Source organism: Halichoeres trimaculatus, unplaced genomic scaffold, assembly GCF_033239565.1.
Source record: "Halichoeres trimaculatus isolate MK-OKI-2021-1 unplaced genomic scaffold, fHalTri1.1 fHalTri1_scaffold_1, whole genome shotgun sequence".
Lineage (NCBI taxonomy): Eukaryota > Metazoa > Chordata > Actinopteri > Labriformes > Labridae > Halichoeres > Halichoeres trimaculatus.
Genome location: NW_027437179.1, coordinates 38154860 through 38173796, shown reverse-complemented (window position 1 = coordinate 38173796; position 18937 = coordinate 38154860). Strand labels below are relative to the sequence as shown.

The 18937-nt window shown below is 39.1% G+C and overlaps 1 protein-coding gene across 1 annotated transcript in view; it reads right to left on the bottom strand.

Annotated features, from left to right (window-relative positions):
- Positions 1–18937, bottom strand: part of LOC141790193 (plexin-A2-like) — a 178137-nt gene that overhangs the window by 69134 nt on the left and 90066 nt on the right. The window contains exons 7-12 of the mRNA XM_074669894.1: positions 15951–16104; positions 15417–15513; positions 10926–11040; positions 9005–9205; positions 4383–4479; positions 2420–2619 (exon numbers count right to left, since the gene is read on the bottom strand). Of these exons, the coding sequence (XP_074525995.1) occupies positions 2420–2619; positions 4383–4479; positions 9005–9205; positions 10926–11040; positions 15417–15513; positions 15951–16104 (864 nt within the window). The remainder of the gene's footprint in view (positions 1–2419; positions 2620–4382; positions 4480–9004; positions 9206–10925; positions 11041–15416; positions 15514–15950; positions 16105–18937) is intronic.

Below are 18937 nucleotides of genomic sequence, written 5' to 3'. Positions count from 1 at the left end.
GATCCATCACCACTCTCCAAACAAACTGAATTCGTTTAGCTGTCGAGCAGTTTAAGTATCCAGCCGCCGAGGCAGAGAGTGTGAGATGGTCTCAGGTAAACAGTCACTGGGGAAAGTGGGAGGTTGTTATTCATGTGTGAGTGTAAGATTTGTTGGCGCTGAAAAATAAAGTAGGAACAGGCTTGTAACTGGACATTTATGGGCTTTGGGCTGCTGCTCAAAGCTTTTAATCGTAAAGCTCCAGCAGTAAAACAACATAAAGGAACGGGACAAAAACTAGACTGTGCTGCTGAGACGCCGTATGTTTGAGTTATTCACAGGGTTTACTTTCGCTTTTGGAGGACACTCATACAATCTAACAGTCCTAAAACTCAGCATTCAGGTCTGCTAGGTAGTTCAGGTATCTAAGATTTTTATGAACATTTCCCCAACTTTGCACTTTGTATGTTTATATTATCCCTCATTTCAAGTATTCTTTGCCCCATAATGATGTTATTTTGTACATTATAGTCACTTATAGAGAAAAATGTACAGGGGCATGCTTGAAGATGTGCCAATCTATAATGGTCGAGTCGATATTGATACCAATTAATACATATACCAGCTTCTGAGAACTAAAGCTACAATGGGAAACTTTTCTTTTGTTTTAGGTTGGCGCCCCCTGCAGTCAAAGTGGTTTACATTCCATGTCTTAACTGATCTTGTCTTGGAGTCGCATTTCCTGGTGATATTTCTCAATTTACAATTTCATGATTTACAGTTTCTCTTAGCAGAAGCTTTTGTACAAAGCGACGTACAACTGTATTTAGTTGGGGGGTTTGGTATCTTGCTCAATGGCGCCTTGACAGTGCTCGGGACATTCTGCAAACACCAAGTCCCTATGGACTGAGGCCCCATTTACACAACAGGGTTTCATCCGAAAACGCAGTGAAACCATCTGGGTTTACACGGAAAGTAGTAAGTATGCCAGGCCTGTAGTTGGCGCTGTAACTGTCTTGTCCAGAAGCGGCTTTTGGTAGATCTCCACTGAAGTAGAGCTAGGCCGATCATCAAGTGTATTGGTGAATACTAAGAGCAGAAGTGGAGCAACAGATGCTTATTTTGTTGAAAGACAGTCAGCAGATTCAGCAGCACAAGGACAACCCGGTAGGCCATGACAATCGTAACAACGATACTGTTGGACTGTTGTGTGCGCCCGCTCGAAGCTAAGCGTGGTGTCAGCCTTTCCACTGAAAACCCTGACTTCCTGTTTACACAGCAACGGTGGCAGCATCGTTTCAGGGAAAGTCCACTCTGGAGGCCGTTTCGGAAGTTTGCGTTTTAGGTCACTGTTTCTGTGCAATCATGAGGCCAAAACACAACAAAGTTATTTTGTTGTCGTGTGAACGGTCCCTGAGCCTCTGCAGCCTCATTTTGCTCTTTTAAAAAAGGGGGAAAAAAATAACGCTGTTTTCTACGTCAAATATAAATGAAGGCTATTTTCGCCATCTCCTTCCATGACACCTACCCTGTGGCAGATGTTACAGGAATTGAAAATGACCATATATGAATAATCAACCAATGATTTCATCTGTTTTGAGGGTGATATACTGTATAGTGACAACAAAAGTGTTAATTTCAGAGCGCTTCTTTTATTTATTTAATTATTTATCTCTTTTAAGGTCCAGGTGAAAAACTTCTCAAAGGAGCTTTAAGGTTGCTTTGGAAAACAACTGAAATCTTATCAAGTGTTTTTGTCTTGTTTTCAGTAGAAAATGTCTTTTTAGACTTAATATGAGCCACATTCACTTGAACGGTCCAGAAAAATGTCTTATTTCAAGTTATTCAAAGACAAAAATGAGGTCTGAATTTCTTGTAACAAGAAAAAAAATCTGCCAATGGAAAAAGAGAAAGTTACTTAATTTAAGCAAATTTTTCTTGTTCCATTGGCAGATTGTTTTTACTTGTTACAAGCAATTCAGACCCCCGTTTTTGTCTTAAAATAACTTTTTTTTCTGTATTGACAAGCTGGATGTGGCTCATATGAAGTATAAAAAGACAATATTTACTCAAAATAAGTCAAAAACACTTGATAAGATTCCAGTTTTTGCAGTGTGACCATCGCTAACACTGTTTATCAAATGAAAACAGCTCCTGGAGCAGATTTTTTTCGCTATTATAAAACTAATTTGATGTCATGTTTTTGAGAGAACCCACAATTTAGAATTTATGTGACGATTCTATTCTTACAATAATCAGTAAATCTCCTTTAAAGAGCAAAATCTGATTCCCAGTAGCATCATGTTCATATTTACAGACTTGTGTCTTGTGTTGCAGTATTTGATCACCGTATATGTTAAATCTTGACGGTAACGCCGACTGACACTCAGACTGACTAATGGACCGGCAGACTGGGCTTCAGGCCAAGCAAACAGCTCACCTCGGTGATGCGTGGGTTGGTACACTTGACATTCCTGGCAGAGAGGTTGAGCCAGCGGCTGGCGTAGGGGGAGATGGGAGGACAGTGCTGCTTCATGGTGCATCGGCCCTCGCCGCTGCACCAACCGCACTGGAACTTCCTCTCCGCCCGCAGACACATGCCACAGCTGTCCCGCTGGGCGGAGCACTTGTAGAGGTGCACTATGGGAAAACAGAGAAAATATCTGGTCAGGAGATTCATCATTTTGTATTTTAATACTTTTCATTTGGGCTATGTTCACACTGCAATTCTAGGTGACCTGAATCTGATTCTTTTGCTCGGATGTGACACATATCTGCTTTGTTCCTGACAGTCTGACAGCACAAGTCACATGGAATCTGACATTTTTGAATTACATTCAGGCCACTTTCAAATCCTTGTCTAATTTTTTTTTTTAATTTAACCCAGTCTGAACAGCCAGGTCGCATTAAACGCGACTTTGACGTCATTCTGGAGTAGAAGTCGTACTCAGGAACACAAACATGGAAGAAAGCGGAGATGACAATGGGAGGGACAGAGTGAGGAGCACATGTAGAACAACGAAAGTGAAACTTAAGTATGTGTTTGTGTTTATTGTTGTGGAAAACTGGGGGAGAAACAGGAGGGGATCATACAGGCCACAAAGCAAGCCCAAATAAGCTTTTACACTTACAGAACAAGCCCCAAAATCCAAAGGACATGTTCATTTGCATAAACACCATTCTGTGCATGACATCATCAGTGTTCAACTGAGCATGCGGGTCACTTTGGGAGCACTAGCTGTTCTCAAAGCAGTCCACAAACAGGCCAAATTTAAAATGAAATGGGAGCAAAAGAAGCAAAAAAATGGAATTAAGCATCAAGGTCTGCAGTGAGAACGTAGCCTTAGAAGCTATCAGTAAAAAGACAGATGGACATACAGTATGAGCCTGGTGACATAAGCCTTTATGACTGTATCATGAAAATGGATTTTTTTTTTTAATATAAGACTTTAGATAAATTTCAATATTTTATTTAACTGTAGTTAAATGGTTTATATATATGTGTTTATATATATATATATATATATATATATATATATATATATATATACTCTTATAATAATATTATTTTTATTACTATTATCATTATTATTATTATTATTATTATTATTATTATTATCATTATCATTATTATTATTATTATTATTATTATGAAAAGCTCCTAGTGTAAGGGCCTGTGTTAATATACATGCTGTGCTGTTATATACATATCTTTATATACATATATGACCAATAAAAGCAAATTAGGGAGAAAACACTGTTCGTGAACACAGACCCTTACACTAGGAGCTTTTTTACACCAACACATTATAACAATTTTTTTAAAAAGTCAGAATGTCTGAATAGTTTAACAAGGCACTGATCTGTTTCCTTCCTGTAGTAACTGGGTACAACCAGGAACATCCATCCAGTGAAATTCATAAACCGCATGTTTGTGTAAATTCCCGCCTGGAAGAATTAAGAAATATGATGCCAAAGTAATCCAATAAACCTTTCTTTGAAGTCTGCCTCTCACATCCCCCTCCTGAAAGCAGCCCGTCTTCCTGCTCGTATAAAGTCACTCAGCGCGGTAATGACACAGCCTGTTAAAATTCATGGCCGTCACTTTGTATATCCTTGACTGTGAGGGTGTATTTAATGTTCACCCCACAATGACAACTGACAAACACCTTTCAAAGCATGATGATGGAGAGGAAACCATACTGAGCAAATATGAAGATTCACCCTTTATCGCCCCCGGGGGCACACAAGTGATTGGCTGCTTTTTGATAACACTCCTGCTATTGTGAACTTTCTCCCAAGGCTCCTTTGAAGCCTTGAAGTGATCTGTATGACCCATCTATCCCTCGGGGATTGAGTGCTTTACAGTTCTCTGGTCTGGCAGTGATGGATGGCAGAGGTACCTTTAATCTTCTCGGGATTGTCGATGATGAAATTGCCGTTCCATACGATGGAGAGGTCCACCGCCAGGTCGCTGATCCTCACACCCTCGTACATGTACTATAAAGCAGAAACAGAGGGAGTGAGCGCGTGTGCGGTAAGTGGATCCAGAGTGAGAGAAAGCCAAAGAGACACAGAGAACAGAGTGCAGGAGAAAAGAGGGTACGGAGGAAGACAGAGTGGGGGGAAAATGAGAGGATGAAAGGGCAGAAGAGAGACGAGGCTTTTAACCATCTGTCATTTCTGCCATGCTTGTCTGCTCCTCTCCTCCTTGACATGTAGAGACACAAACCCTGGCTGGGGTGGCCGATCATCCACATCTGAGGAAAATGGCCTTTTCATTCATTGTCACAGTGAGGGAAGGTGTGCTTGGCATTGTAATTTAGCCTGTCATTTGCATTGTGCCACAAAACTCCTCAAAGATTGTCTGCATCCTCTCCTGAGCTGTGAGTTCAGAATACTGCACGTATGATTTGTGAAACCTCAGACGTCAAAGTCTGAAGATATTCAATCTCAAAACCAGTACAATGGCTTCTGAGAGGAACGAGGTGTTTCCAGGGGCTTCCTCTGAAGCTGGCAGTTATTCAGGAAAGTGACAAAGTGTTTCTCTCCCCAGACTTCTTCTCTGTGGAGGATGTTTACTCTGACAGACAACTTTAGAGGTGAGAATTGAGGAAAGATTACACTTATTATTGACAGCCTGATGCACTCAAATACAAATCACTGCTCTTAGAGGTTAATAAAAAAAAATCTCAATAGCTATTATTTAAGAGTAAGTAGAGTGGATTACGTGTGATTGCTCTTCCAGGCCAAATAAACAACTTGTCCCCAAGAAGCTGGCACAAACACGCCACAAGGACAGATACATTTAGAAATAATGAAGAAATTAGAAATGAAAAAACTGCAGTTTATCAAGTGTCCACTCGAGGCCGGCTGCAAAAACACAGGGAAACTTATTAAAGCCAAATTAAAAAAAAAATTTTGTCGTTTTTTCTTTTTTTTTTAAAGAGTTCAAAAGCCAGGTAAAAAAATCACAGTTTTTGTCGCTTAAATTTTTTCTTTTTTTGGTTATAGTATGAAAGTGATCTTTTTGAATCATCAAGTTTTTTGTTTTTTGTTTTTTTGTCTAAAGGCCCATTTATCCTCCCTTTATTTTTTTCTTTTATTTTTTTTCTTTGTATTTTGAAAATGAACAAATATTTCAATAGAACAAAATCAACACATAAAAAAAGTATCAGACAAAAAAAATTCCAATAACATCCAAGGAGCCAAATAAAATTGTCATTTGCATGTTCAAAAAAGGAGTGAGAGGAAAAGCTGATTCATGCTTGATGCTTCCGTGTGGTCTGCGTGGGGTCTGCATGGTCCGTGGGGCTTTACACGAATGATGTCATTTTTGCACCTACGGCCCCTAATGCAGTCTCTTTTAGAAGGAAAATTTTCGCATTGCACACACTCCAAAATTTCTAACCTGCCGGACGGAGACGCCCGGCCGAGATGGCAGAAGGACGGGATCTCCTAGTGGTCAAAGTGCAGACATACAGGCATCTGTATGACTCTTCACACAGAGGTCACTGTGATAAATGAGTGAGAAATAATTCATGGCATGAAATTGCAGCCACTCTCGACGGAGAATTAACCAGGAATAACCTGGAAAAAATCTCAGGGACAGATATGCTATGTTGTAAACAAAAGGCAAACTTCTTCGGCTTTCGTATAGTACACCGCCCCCTGCAGTTTGGGAATAGACACCAACGGATGCCGCACGGGGTGTTAAAAAGCATAAAAGCCTTGTGCGTTCTCTCGGGCGAATCTGGTGCGTCTGATTTCACAATGTCGCGCAGAAAGCATAACACAGCCTTAAGTGGAAACTTATCTAGTCCCACCCCTTACATCAATACTAGGGATGGGTACTTTTCACCTTTACAACGATACGGCACCGATGCCCAGTACCTGGCAATCGATACCAGTACGCAATGGTACCAATTTTCAGTACTTTTTTGTGTTTATATGGTATAAATATCAATTTTTTCAAAAATAAAGCATGGAAAATCACCTACTCTTCCAGTCCCTCACAGTCACAAGGATGGGTTTAGGTACGTAAACATGGTACCATTTGATTTTACGTGAATTGGTGCCCGGTACTTTTGACAGAATGCTGTCAGTACCTATAAAAGCACCTAATTCCTTACCCACCCCTAATGAATACTCAATATTTTCATTTACATACTTCGAAATAATATCTCTAATAAACTAAGCACTTCATAAGCAAAATACACCAAATACTGATAGCATAATGAAAAAATGGCAATCAAGAGAAGACTCGATCGATAAGAAGGGACGAAAGAAACTGTATCACCCTTTGGTAACCTTTTTTACAGTCATATCCTTATATCTTTTAAAAATCATGTTTTAAATATTTTCTTGAACTGCTGGCTTTATGTATGGAAATGTATCTGTCCCTTTTTAAATGATGTTACTGTCACTACTTTCATACTTCCATGCGTCCTTTACTTTGGCATTAGTGTTAACCAATACATCCACCAGGGGCGGCAGCCGTGAGCCAAAAGTTTATGACAACGGCAAACTCAAAAAAAAACATGGCAGCTGTGGAGGGGGTATTGTTAATGGGCCTCTTTTGGGACAGACAAAAAAAAGGCAAAAGTTCCACCAACTCGCAAAGTTTTTCTTGAAGGATAAGTTCGGTTTATACAGCTTTTACATTGTTTATAGAATGAAGTAGAACAAAATACTCAGCCAGAAGGTTTTCCTGATCCAAGCAGTGCTTCGGGAGATATTTAGATCCAAAATCGTGCAGTGGACGTCCGTATAATGGGATCCATCGGGGCATAGACAGCGCCGCTCCTAAAACTGCATTAATTGTCCAAAAACTCATGTTTTTCACCAAAATTCCATCATGGTCCACTCCAAGTTAGTCCTCTGCTGCAGTCTGTGTCACTCCAGACAGCGCTGTGTGGCTGTAATGACCCCTGAGCTGACGAAGAGTCAGCTCTCCAGAAAGTACTGCACATGCGCAGTACTCCTTTCTTTGAGGGGCAAGCGTAAACAAAGTCTTCGTCAGTTTCTGTGTCATTACAGCCACACAGCGCTGTCTGGAGTGACACAGACTGCAGCAGAGCACTTACCTGGAGAGGACCATGACGGAATATTGGTGGAAAAACGTTTTTGGATGATTAATGCAGTTCTAGGAGCGGCGCTGTCTATGCCCCGATGGATCCCATTATACGGATGTCCGCTGCACGATTTTGGATCTAAATATCTCCCGAAGCACTGCTTGGATCAGGAAAACCTTCTGGGTGAGTATTTTGTTCTACTTCATGCTATAAACAATGTTAAAGCTGTATAAACCGAACTTATCCTTTAAAAAAAAAACCAAAAACTGTTATTTCATTTCTCACTAGAGAGAAAGCTGCACATTGGGTAATAACAGCGGCGCTGCTGCCACAGTTTTCCTGCTGTGATTTTTGTGTGAAAGTTCACCTGCAGGACAAACTTCAGGTAAACATGTTACACTGTTGTACTGTTTTCTTTTACTCGGCGTGGTAGCAAAAGACAAAACTTTGTTTGACTGCAGCCAAAACGAATAAAGAGCACCAGCACGAGGACACTGATATCATTTCCAGAAAATAAAGTGTGTAATATCTATAAAACCATAGTGGCACTAACAAAACTTTTTACAGCACTAACAAACGGCACCATCACGGGTCGGTTTGGAGCAAATGGGGGGCTGGGTGAACTTTGGTCGACCTATAAAATATTATGCAATAACTTAAAAACAGCAGTACAGATGACAGTTTTTACAGCACAAACCAGCACAAGCGGAAAAGACTATTTTCCCGAAAATGGATGCAGAGCACAGACAGAAGGCTCTGTCTGTATCTGTATTCAACGTTGAGCATAAATGGGCCTTAAGCCATTTTGGTGGCTGACTGAGCAGACGATTTTATTAAAGCCTTGCTTATTTTTTAACAAAACAAATCTAATAAAGACACCAGCTTCCAAAAGTGTAAGGGGAAAAACATCAACAGACAAATCATTGATATTCACAAACTTCAAAAACAGCTTTGCAAACTTTGTTTTTTGAAAGTTAAAAGCAAAGTTTTTGAAGTTTGTACTGGCGTCATGTGGAAAACAACAACTGGAACATCTCCTTTTGATTCTTTTTCAGCTTTTTGTCTGATGAAATATATCAAATAGGCCTTAAGGGAAATAAATGCTGAGTGGTTATTTAGTTGTTAGATTCTGACATGATGCAGCTTCCAAAAAAAAATGATATTAAGGTCTTGGCTTCTTTTTTCATTCCTGCCATCCAACATTTTTGTTTCCTCTACTTCTTGCCCTTATATTTGAATTCCTGTCTCCCTGTCACCCTCCTCCTTTCTCCCATTCTCTATTTTTCCCTCATCACCTTTACTTCCCCTTCCCTCTGCCTTCTCCTTCAGTATGCGCCACAGCTCGGGTGGTATTCAGTGATGTACCCCGTGTACTCTGCCTACACAGCATCCGAGCAGCGCGCCTGGTTTGACAGCTGTGAGAGTCCCACAGGGAGTGTTTGAGGTCATACCGAGCTGTTCTGGCACTGCACGCTGGTGCTGTTGAAGCGCAGCGCCGTGACACGGTGGCTGACACCCTGCACGTGCACCACACACTCATAGCCTCGCTGGCCCGACTGCGGCTGAGGAAGGTTTCGGGCTTTCAGGGTGATGGGTCGGATCTCGCCGGCTGGAATGAGAATTTCCCCCGAGTGAAGGAGCTGAGGGCAGTTCTGTAAAAACAACATACAAACAAACATAATTACACCAATCACAGAGAGAGAAAAACACGCATGTTTTCATGCTCTCCCTGCTGTTGTGCCCTAATATTATCCGTTTATAATACATGAGAGGTATTAACATAACTAGTTTCTATACGTTTGTCTATCTGGGCTGACCCCGGGAGCCTGGGCCTGTTTATCTGAACTTTGTAATCTGTATTAATACTTGTGAATGTTTACACAAACATGCAGGAATCATGTAACCCTGGGATTACTGGGCCAAAAACACACTAATCCAGACTGAATTTGCATGCTAATGCTAAATTCTCCTCTCCCCATCACACAACTATATTATAAACTGAAAGACTCTGCAGTGTGAGCTAAATCCCACATAGGATTGTTTTTGGTTTTTACTTTTTGTTGATGTATTATAATTCTCTGCTGTCCTGTAGTAATACTGATATTCATTTATTTCTGCAGCTTTGTAAGCCTCTTAATGCTCTGACACTTTTTGGCACTGTGCAGAGTGGCTCAGGGGATGTGAAGACAGATTATCTGTACACATAGAGATTGAAATGTTTCTGTACAAACTTGTAAAACTAAGTGTAGCTCTGGTTTATGTCTCCCAATACATCAGCAGATCTGTTTTCTAATCATGTCATACATGCTGAAACCAGCTCAGCAACAAGAGCACTGATCAGTTTCAGCTCCATAGTAAGGATGTGCACTGTGGTCTCAGCTTTAGCCCACTTATTAGCAAACATTAGCATGCGAACCTGGGATCTCTACATTAAACCCAGGATATGGCATGGGGTTATAATCTGTTTAATCCCACTGGCAACAATAGTTGTTAGTTGCTTTTTTAAATTTTAGAATGAAAAATATGAAATAATACTACTACTACTACTACTAATAATAATAATAATAATAATAATAATAATCTGTAAACAAAAAAAAATCAAACATGTTGTGTCCTAAGGACATAATTTAGCATGCTAGTATGGTGACACCAGCATCATTTTTCCTAAACCTGTTCTCATGTGAAAGTTACAACAGCTATAGCTTATATTTTATTGTGGAGAGGAGCCCTGTTTTTACTAAGCGAGTGCTAACATGCTAACACACTTAAACTATTAACAGTGAACGCATTAGCATAATATTGTCTGTGTTCATGAAGCTTCCCCATCTCTACTTTGTATTCAAAGTGAAGCCTGAATAGGTGCTACTAAACTGTATATAACCTCAGAAAGTTAGCACAACTATTATTAGCATGTTAACATTCACTTTAATAAAAATGTTAGTATTGCTCTCAGTTGTACTTTGTTGTTGCTGTCTAGCAAATGCTAACATGCTAACACTCCAAAATCATGAATGGTGAACGTGTTAGCTTATGGATAACTGTTCTTATGATGCATCAAAATCTCTTCCAGTTGAGCTGGGGGTGTTTTTTCAAGAGCTACACTGCAGCCAGTCACCAGGGGGAGCGCTAAAAGTATTGGCTTCACTTTAGGGTGAGCTGCTGTGCTGTCCATGTTTTTACTCAGTCTATGGATCATAATGACAAATTGATGTTCACAAAGTGGAGCTAAACTATTGTTTCATGGAGTTGACAGAAAGGTTGTATTTTTTGGAGTAAAGCTATTTTTCTATTTGTCTCCTGTGAGCTCCACTTTAATCAGTTAATGTAACATTGACTCTGAACCACAGTTAAATCAAAGTGAATGTAAAGTACCTCTGAGGCGTTGACTCTGCCCTCCTGGAAGGAACAGCTGCTGGGGTCATGGGTGCACAGGTTGCGGTATTTACACCAGTGGCAGCGAAACGTGCTGTTTACACAGGACAGACACCTGCGGGACACATTAAACACATACGGCAGAGTTTTTATTACACCTTCTGTAGCCTTTATTTACTGCTGCACTCACACAGCATGTCAGAGAATATGAATTACTCTTTTTGTCCTATCCATCATCTGCGTTCTCCACTCCTGGGTGACGAACATTGAAAAGAGGAGACTGTTAAAGAATTAAAGCTCTCTGGTGAATTCATCTCGTCAGTTATAGAAGAAATAGATGTGTGTGCAGTTTCTATGCAGACGACATATTTTTTGTTTGTCACAGGTGACAGAAAAAGGACCTTTAGGATGATGTCTTGGCAAAGAAGTAATATTCAAGTGTCCTTGCTTTGCAGCATTTTTCAACAGTTTTAACAATAAATAAATTAAAAAGATATATTAAATCCTCAAGGACTCATGGTGTCCTTGTGTCGTGCTGTTGGTAGAGCAACCTGGTATTTTAATTTCATATTTCACTGACTTCTTTTATAAATCTGCTCATGTTTCTGGTTTTTGAGTGCATTTTTAAAGTCCTTCCACCAACTCTGGATTATATTCAAAATCTGACAGCGACAGTATCAGCTGAATATCTGATGGGCAGAAGTGCACAACTTCTTTGGCTCTGGTTCAGTGAACCGCAGCCTGCGGCCAGTTGTGGATGGAAATTCTGCAGAAACAAAGCTGCTGGACGAGGTTTAATCACTTTTTTGGACGGAGGGAGAGGAACAGGACGTGCTTGTGAAACAACTCAGTGGAAGGAAAGATGGCAGAGCAGATGTGAATGATGCACTGCTTCTGATTCACCAAACAGTCCAATTGGAGAGCTGAAAATTGAACACGTTCTGTCCCCCGTGGGGCCGACATGGATGTACCGGTGTAACACTGTGCAGAAAAGAAATCGGTGCTCTATCACAGTCTGTTCTCAAATAAGACGAACCATCACTGCAGCTCATATCAGGCTACAAATGCCAATAAATGTAGTGCAGCACCATTAATTTTTGATATTAATTAGCCGCCCAGGGCCAGTGTGGACATAAAAACGTGTGCTCGAGTGTGAGAGGGAAATTTGGGGGTTGAGTATTAATAGAACTGGTCTGGCAGGGAGCTGCAAACACTGGATAATTAATTATGGAGGGTGATTTGATGCTGAGGTGATAGCGATGGTGGAGGAGGAGGAGGAGGTGGGGGAAGAGGTGCACGGTTTGGAGTGTGTTTGGTCTGAAATATTAATCACACAAGTTCACAGGGTCACTCTAGCAGCTAATGGAGGCCGTATTGGTGTGGAGCTAATGTGATGAGCTTCCCACTGTTTCTCTCTAATGGCTTAATACGGTTATACCAGGGCATTCATGTCGCAGTCAAAGAGCATTTTTGAATAGGTGGCATGTGAATCCACTGCGGGCTAATTTCCTGGGTTTGGATGTGAATACACCATCAATCAAACGTTGGCTCCTGCGGTGGGGTTATTGTATCACTTTATTAAGCTTTTGTGTGCTCATGACGTGTTGTGATTCAGTTAAAGTTTGGTGAAGTGCGCAGGTGAAGCTGTTAACTGTAAACTCAGTAACACTTTGAAAAGGAAGTGGTATCACACGTGCAGTGAGTGACAAAGTTTTAAAGAGGGAGTCTAAAAAATTGGTTTACTGAAGGGTTTAACCTGTTACCCGCCTTTTTTGATATTTTATACCGATGACTGTAAAAGTTCCCACTCTGGCTGACATTTCTAATAACACAGTCACACTAAGGCTGTTACTAGCATGTCCTGTCAATGTTTGTTTTTATCCTGATTTTGCATGCACAAAGGCATTTTACATACCCAGAAAAAAAATCTGTCAATAATAAGAGGAATGTTGCAAACAGGTGTTGTAAAACTGGAAAAACACTTGTGAAAAATGTTAGTTATGACTGACAAGGATTCTTTAAAATTGCAAAAAACTGAAGTCTCATGAAGTATTTTTTGTCTTATTTTCAGTAGAAAATATTTTTTAGACTTAATATGAGCCAAATTCACCTGACCAGTCCAAAAAATTTCTGGTTTCAAGTTATTTAAAAACAAAAATGAGGTCTGAATAACTTGTAGCAAGTTAAAAAAAATTCTGCCATTGGAACAAGAGAAAAGTTACTCGTATTAAGACATTATTCTAGTTCTTGCTCCATTGGCAGATGTTTTTTTACTTGTTACAAGCAAATCAGACCTCATCTAAGTCTTTAAATAACTGGAAACAAGACATTTTTCTGGACTGAGCAGTTAAATGTTAAAATCAAGTTTCATATAAGAACATTTTTACTTAAAATAAGACAAAAACACTTGATCAGGTTTCAGTTTTTACTTTATGATGTTATCACACTGATAAAAACACAAGATCTCATTTCTCATAATTGTATTATAACTGGAAGGCAACAGAGGTCTCACTAGCTCATAACATTGACCTTGAAATGGGCTATGAGGAGTTTCTAAGTGAAGCCTGATTTTAATCTACACTTTAAAATGAGATTATCAGCACCAATATGGGTTATTCTTAAGTGCTGCTTCTCAGCTTTCCGATTCAAGTCTCTATGACAACCCCATACCAGCTGACGAAGTTTAGTAATGAGAAGAGAGATCTGTATTTTTCTCTACTGAAAATGATTCCTGTGATTAATTTTGTAGTGATGGTGGACACTGGAGCCTAACTGTCAAACAGAAAAAGGACGAAAGATAAACAGGAGAGAGACAGCCCGAGCTAAAGGCTAACACAGGAGCCAAACTGTTTGTGCTAATGTTGACTCCAACCCACAGTCAGCAGTTATTCTGCAGTGGTCTGTTCAAACTTGAGAGTCTATCAATAAAATGAAGAGTGAGGTTACGTTAGTTCTGACTGGTAGATGACTGGCAGGACATAACCAGGATTCTCAGAGCACAGGGCTGTGAGTAGCGCTCAATATCCCCGGCTACTAAACTATGGTACAAACTGACAAAGTCTGCTTTTTGTCACGTTTTTGTCGCTTTGTATTTGGTAAAAATTGTCTTGAAAGTCTAATGCTAACCCTCCATTCATTTCCAAAACAAAGTTACGCCTTCTTAAAAGTCTCGTCGTTTTGGCAGTGTGTGTGCGATTCAAGCTAAATGTGTTGCTGAAATCTTTGTCAAACAGATAGTCCTCACAGCCTCTTTAATCTTATGTCATCTTTAATCTCATAACTGCTTCTAGCCACCTAATATAGCTGGGTGACAAACTATCTCCTGAAATAAACTTCCCTTTTTAAAATTTTGACTTTTGCCTAGTAATTTTGATTTTGTATCTCATATTTTTAATTTTTTTTGTCTCATGATAACACTATTGTCTCTTTATTTTGACTTTTTTATGAATGAATTGTATTATTTGGACTTTTTTTCATTCAAGACAAGATTCCATCTTTTTTTAATCAGCAGGAAAGATTACACATAGATATCACATCATACATGACATAGATTGAGTAGAAATGGTACATATGGATTACACTTTCTTTTTAATGGACTTTATGTTAATTGTCTGATGTCATACTGAAAACTCATCAAGCTGTTTGTCTGCAGACTTCTCCTAAAGGTGAAAAACACAGTTACAATGACTGTCATCTTTCCTAATAAGCTCCAGCTTTGTGGCAGTGTTTGCATTATCATTCAGATACAAACACTCCTGTCATTTGCTCTTAAGTTAAATATAGTTGACATTAACATAATGGCTCAAAGTCAAAACAGCTTTTCTGAGCAGTTAGAACACTTATGTACTGGCAGGCTAAAACAGATGAGCATTTAAATGAAGCCCTTCTTTAATTTACATTATTTTATCAACTCTCAAGGCACCAGAAGAAGGCTGAAAATCAAAGATGTCTTTTTGTCTCATATCTAACAAACACAACTCTGCAGCAGGGCCTCTAGAGACAAAGGCGAGCCAGACAGGGGGAAGTCTAACGCTTATCTTTTTAGGGTTCCTCTGGGACCGCTGGCCTACAATAAAGCACTGCTCTGTTAGGAGGAGTGTGGATTTAATAAGCAGACCTCGGGTATGAATATGTATAAGGTATTAAAGAAAAAGTATACACTCTGCAAAATTTCAATGCATTAAAAAGAGATCGTCAAGATTAAATTACATCAAAACAGTAGTTATCTGTGTTTACAGCTGTGAGCAATGAGCTCACAAACTGCCAGTTTAAGCAAAGTCGAAACAAACAGGCCATGGCGAATGCATCATGTTGATTCAAATGAAACCTGACAGATAAATTGAACTCAGAGGTTATCTAACGGCCCGATCTTAAGTGGAGCTGCAAGCGTCAGTACATCATTGCCCTAAATTAAGTTGTGCTCTCCCATTTATTGAACGAATCAAAGGTAGGGGGGAGGAGGGGGAGGGAGGAGGGGGTGGCTGGACTCACGTTTTATGGGTGCTGCAGTTGTAGAACTTCACCTCAGTGCTGGCGACCATTTGGCCCGTCTCTTTTGAGTTCAGGCGGAGTTCAACACCCGCCCAGTCTGAGAGGAAAGAGAAAAAGAGGGAGTAAAAAATATAAGAAAAGATTTTAGAAAGAGAAACGGAGACAGTGGATGAAAGGACAAAAACAAAGAGCAGAAAGAAGAGGTCAAAATGAGAAAAAAACATGTTAATACTTTTATCACATTTCTCTAAAGAGCCACCTGGTGTCTGTGCCACTGCAAGGGCACATTGCTGTTGTTGTGAGGAAAACCTTCAGTCAGAAACTTCAATTGAGGGATTAGTGAAAATGCTGTGAGAAAATTCCAGCGCTCCTTGGTACTTATCAAACTCTCTGGATAAACCAAAAATTCAAGGTGGTCCACCTGAAAGAGGGACGTTTTCTGATGTGTCTGGAATATCGATAGTCAGAGTTTGACATCATTTCCTCTGTGTCTGTGGCCTTTGATTAACTCTTGTTGGTTTGATATCTTCTTACCTTGTCCCTCCGGTATCTGAGGGACCTCTTTCCCAGCTGGGGACAGACACATGACCCTGTTCCCATTGACGTGACCCTCCACTTGGGCCTGCTGGCCGAATGAACAGGTGATCCCAGCAGACAGGTCAGGAACGTTGTTTACCTCCAGCAGAAGCTACGGAAATATGGGCGGAAAAAAAGTTGAAATGGGCTCAACTTAAGACTAGAAATGTGCGCATAAATCAGCCAAAAAAAACAAAAAATCTTTCTCTTATTATGAATGAATGAGTATTTTATCTCAGTTACATTATCCAGTACAGAATATGAATTATGTGCAATCACTTAAAAATAACTAAATAAATAACTAAATTTTTTTTTTCAAAACTTAAACAATAAATAAATGAATATATTAATATTTTAAAAAACATAATTAAATGAATATGTTAAAAAAAAAAAAACTCAAATCAGTAAATAAAGAAAAATAAAAAAAAAGGTTTGCACATTTGCACAAGACTGTTATTTTCCAAAAAAAAAAAAAGTTTAACAAACTCTGCAACCAAAAAAGGAGTAGGCGAAAGCCAAGGCTTATTTTTGCCTAACCTATGCAATCCATAAAATAACCCAGAATATCAGTTATAGAAATAAGGAGAAAATATCATGACAAGACTTACTCTTAATTTTTTTTATCCTTATTCATTATTTTACTTTTTTTTTTCAATGTTTTTTTGAAACCCAACAGTGATTTACACAATTTCATGTCATCTCTAAGTCTGTTCTATAATAATTCCCAAAAATGAAACCCATCTGTGTTTAACATTCATTCTCACTTTACCTTTTTCAAAGACAACAAACCCCCTTAACTTCTATTGTTTTTCTCTTAATTAAAAAGAAATATTGAATACACTTTGGAAGACTTTTATTCTTTGCCCACAACAATATGCATAATATTATAAAGTTAACAATATCTAGGATTTAAAAGTGCAAGACCATGTTGATAATTTATTTTTCTCAGAGTTAAAGAACTTTTTTTTTCAATTTAAAGAAAGGGCCTAAGTTTTCTTGCTAAAAGTTTAACGATTCAGTGTACATTGCTTTCATTTGACGTAACTAAATCCAGTCTTCTGGTTTTCTGTTGGGTTGTATCTTGTTTAATTTGATCTTTTATGGTGCCATATCCTATGGGAGGGGTCACTGATGCTTCGCACCTGGGTGCCCGCAAGAACAGCACTGGTCACAATGGAGCTTCTTCCAGAAATGTATTTGTGTTTCCTACCACCATTGTCGTGTAAACCATTAATAATAATTGTAGAATGATTAATATTGACACGTGATTAGTCTCTTCACATAGTATTACTTCTACTACTATAAATATTGTTATTAAAAATTGATCTGTGCAACTTTGTTCAGGAAGTTTATATCAGACAAGTCACCCTTCAGACCACTCATTTCTCTTGAGGCAGCCCTCAGTCTCAGGAAGGTTGGTGATCCCTGTCCTTTGATATTCTTACATAACTTTATGTAATCACCAACACTGTATAACAACTGCACTTAGTCTCTGTGACATCACCCATCTGTTCCTGATTCTGAGTAATTAAGCCTTTAGTCAGCGGTAGCCATGTTTTACATGCTGACTCAAGACGCTGGTTATGAGCCTCCTCACTAACAGCTACAAGGTGCAAGACCTGGTAGACATTTGAGCTCTTATAGGATAAACTTGTGATCTTAATATCTTCTAAATTGCCAAGTTTGAAAAAAAATTAACCAGAGAAAAGCTTGTGCCGATGGTCAAACTAGCAATTCAGACCCAAGACGTTTTTTAAACCAGGCTGTAAATATGTTATAATGCTGTAAAAGTCTGTTATTTGTCTTTGTGTGTGTGTTGTGTCTTGTCTTTTACAACCAGCCTCAAGTGGACACTCACTGAACTGCAGCTTTTGGCACTTTGGCTTCATTTTTTATTTTTTTTTAACTGGATGTTGCCCCTTTAGCATAACTTAACGTATCATTGCGTAACATAATGTATTGACATGTAACATTACATAATTGACCGTAAGGTAATATAAAGTTACGTCAAATAATATAATATAATATAATTCTCATTATATTATACTATAGTAATATACTATTATACTACTATTCTATTTTCTAATGGGGGAACACATGGGCCAGCATGCCTTGAAATTACCCTGTAAACAACCATCAACAACAACAACAACAACAAAAGATTTGCCTTCATTTTAAATCCCTCAAACCAACTACTAAACATTTTTGACTATTATTTGTGTTGTTTATTGCTCTCCCCAGGCTTTTCTCAGGCAGATAAATTTACTGTTAAAGTGTACAATTTTATTTTTCTGTTACTGTTTATTGAAGGATTAAAAAATAAGATATAAGGATTTTAATTAATGTGCTTAAGGGGTGCTAGAAAAAAAACCTAGCTTAATTCCTGTGTCCATGTTAAGTTTAGCTAACCAGCAGCTAGCTGCAGCTTTATTGGTCGTCTTAGAGAAAGAGTGGCATTAATCCTCTCATTTACTCTCAGCAAAGTAAGCAAGTAAGTGTGTTTTTTCAGAAAAAGTTGAACCATTTTCTCGAGCTAATCCCCGCTCATACTGTACTTAAGTCTTCTGTGCTCTTGGCTTCAGAACAAAAACAGCTGAATTAAGCTTTCAGGAAATGTAATCAACCTTTTGGCAGATTCATCAGAGATGCAGACGGAGTCGCTCACAGCCACGAAAACAACTCTTACCTCATTTTTTCACTTGTCTCTAATCTAACACTCCATGTGAACAGATTGAGTGAGTACCCCACAGGGAGAATTAGCTAATTCTTTGTCTGTCTTCATGTCAACACAGAGGTCTGTGACGCCAACATGAACATGTTGAGTCAGGCTTATTGTTACTACACATGTTTTTACTGCTACAAGGAACAAGGTTACTCTTGGAGATTGCTCATAAACATGGGCTCAGTGCGTGCAGGGTGACAGTGATTGGTGCAATGATGGTGGA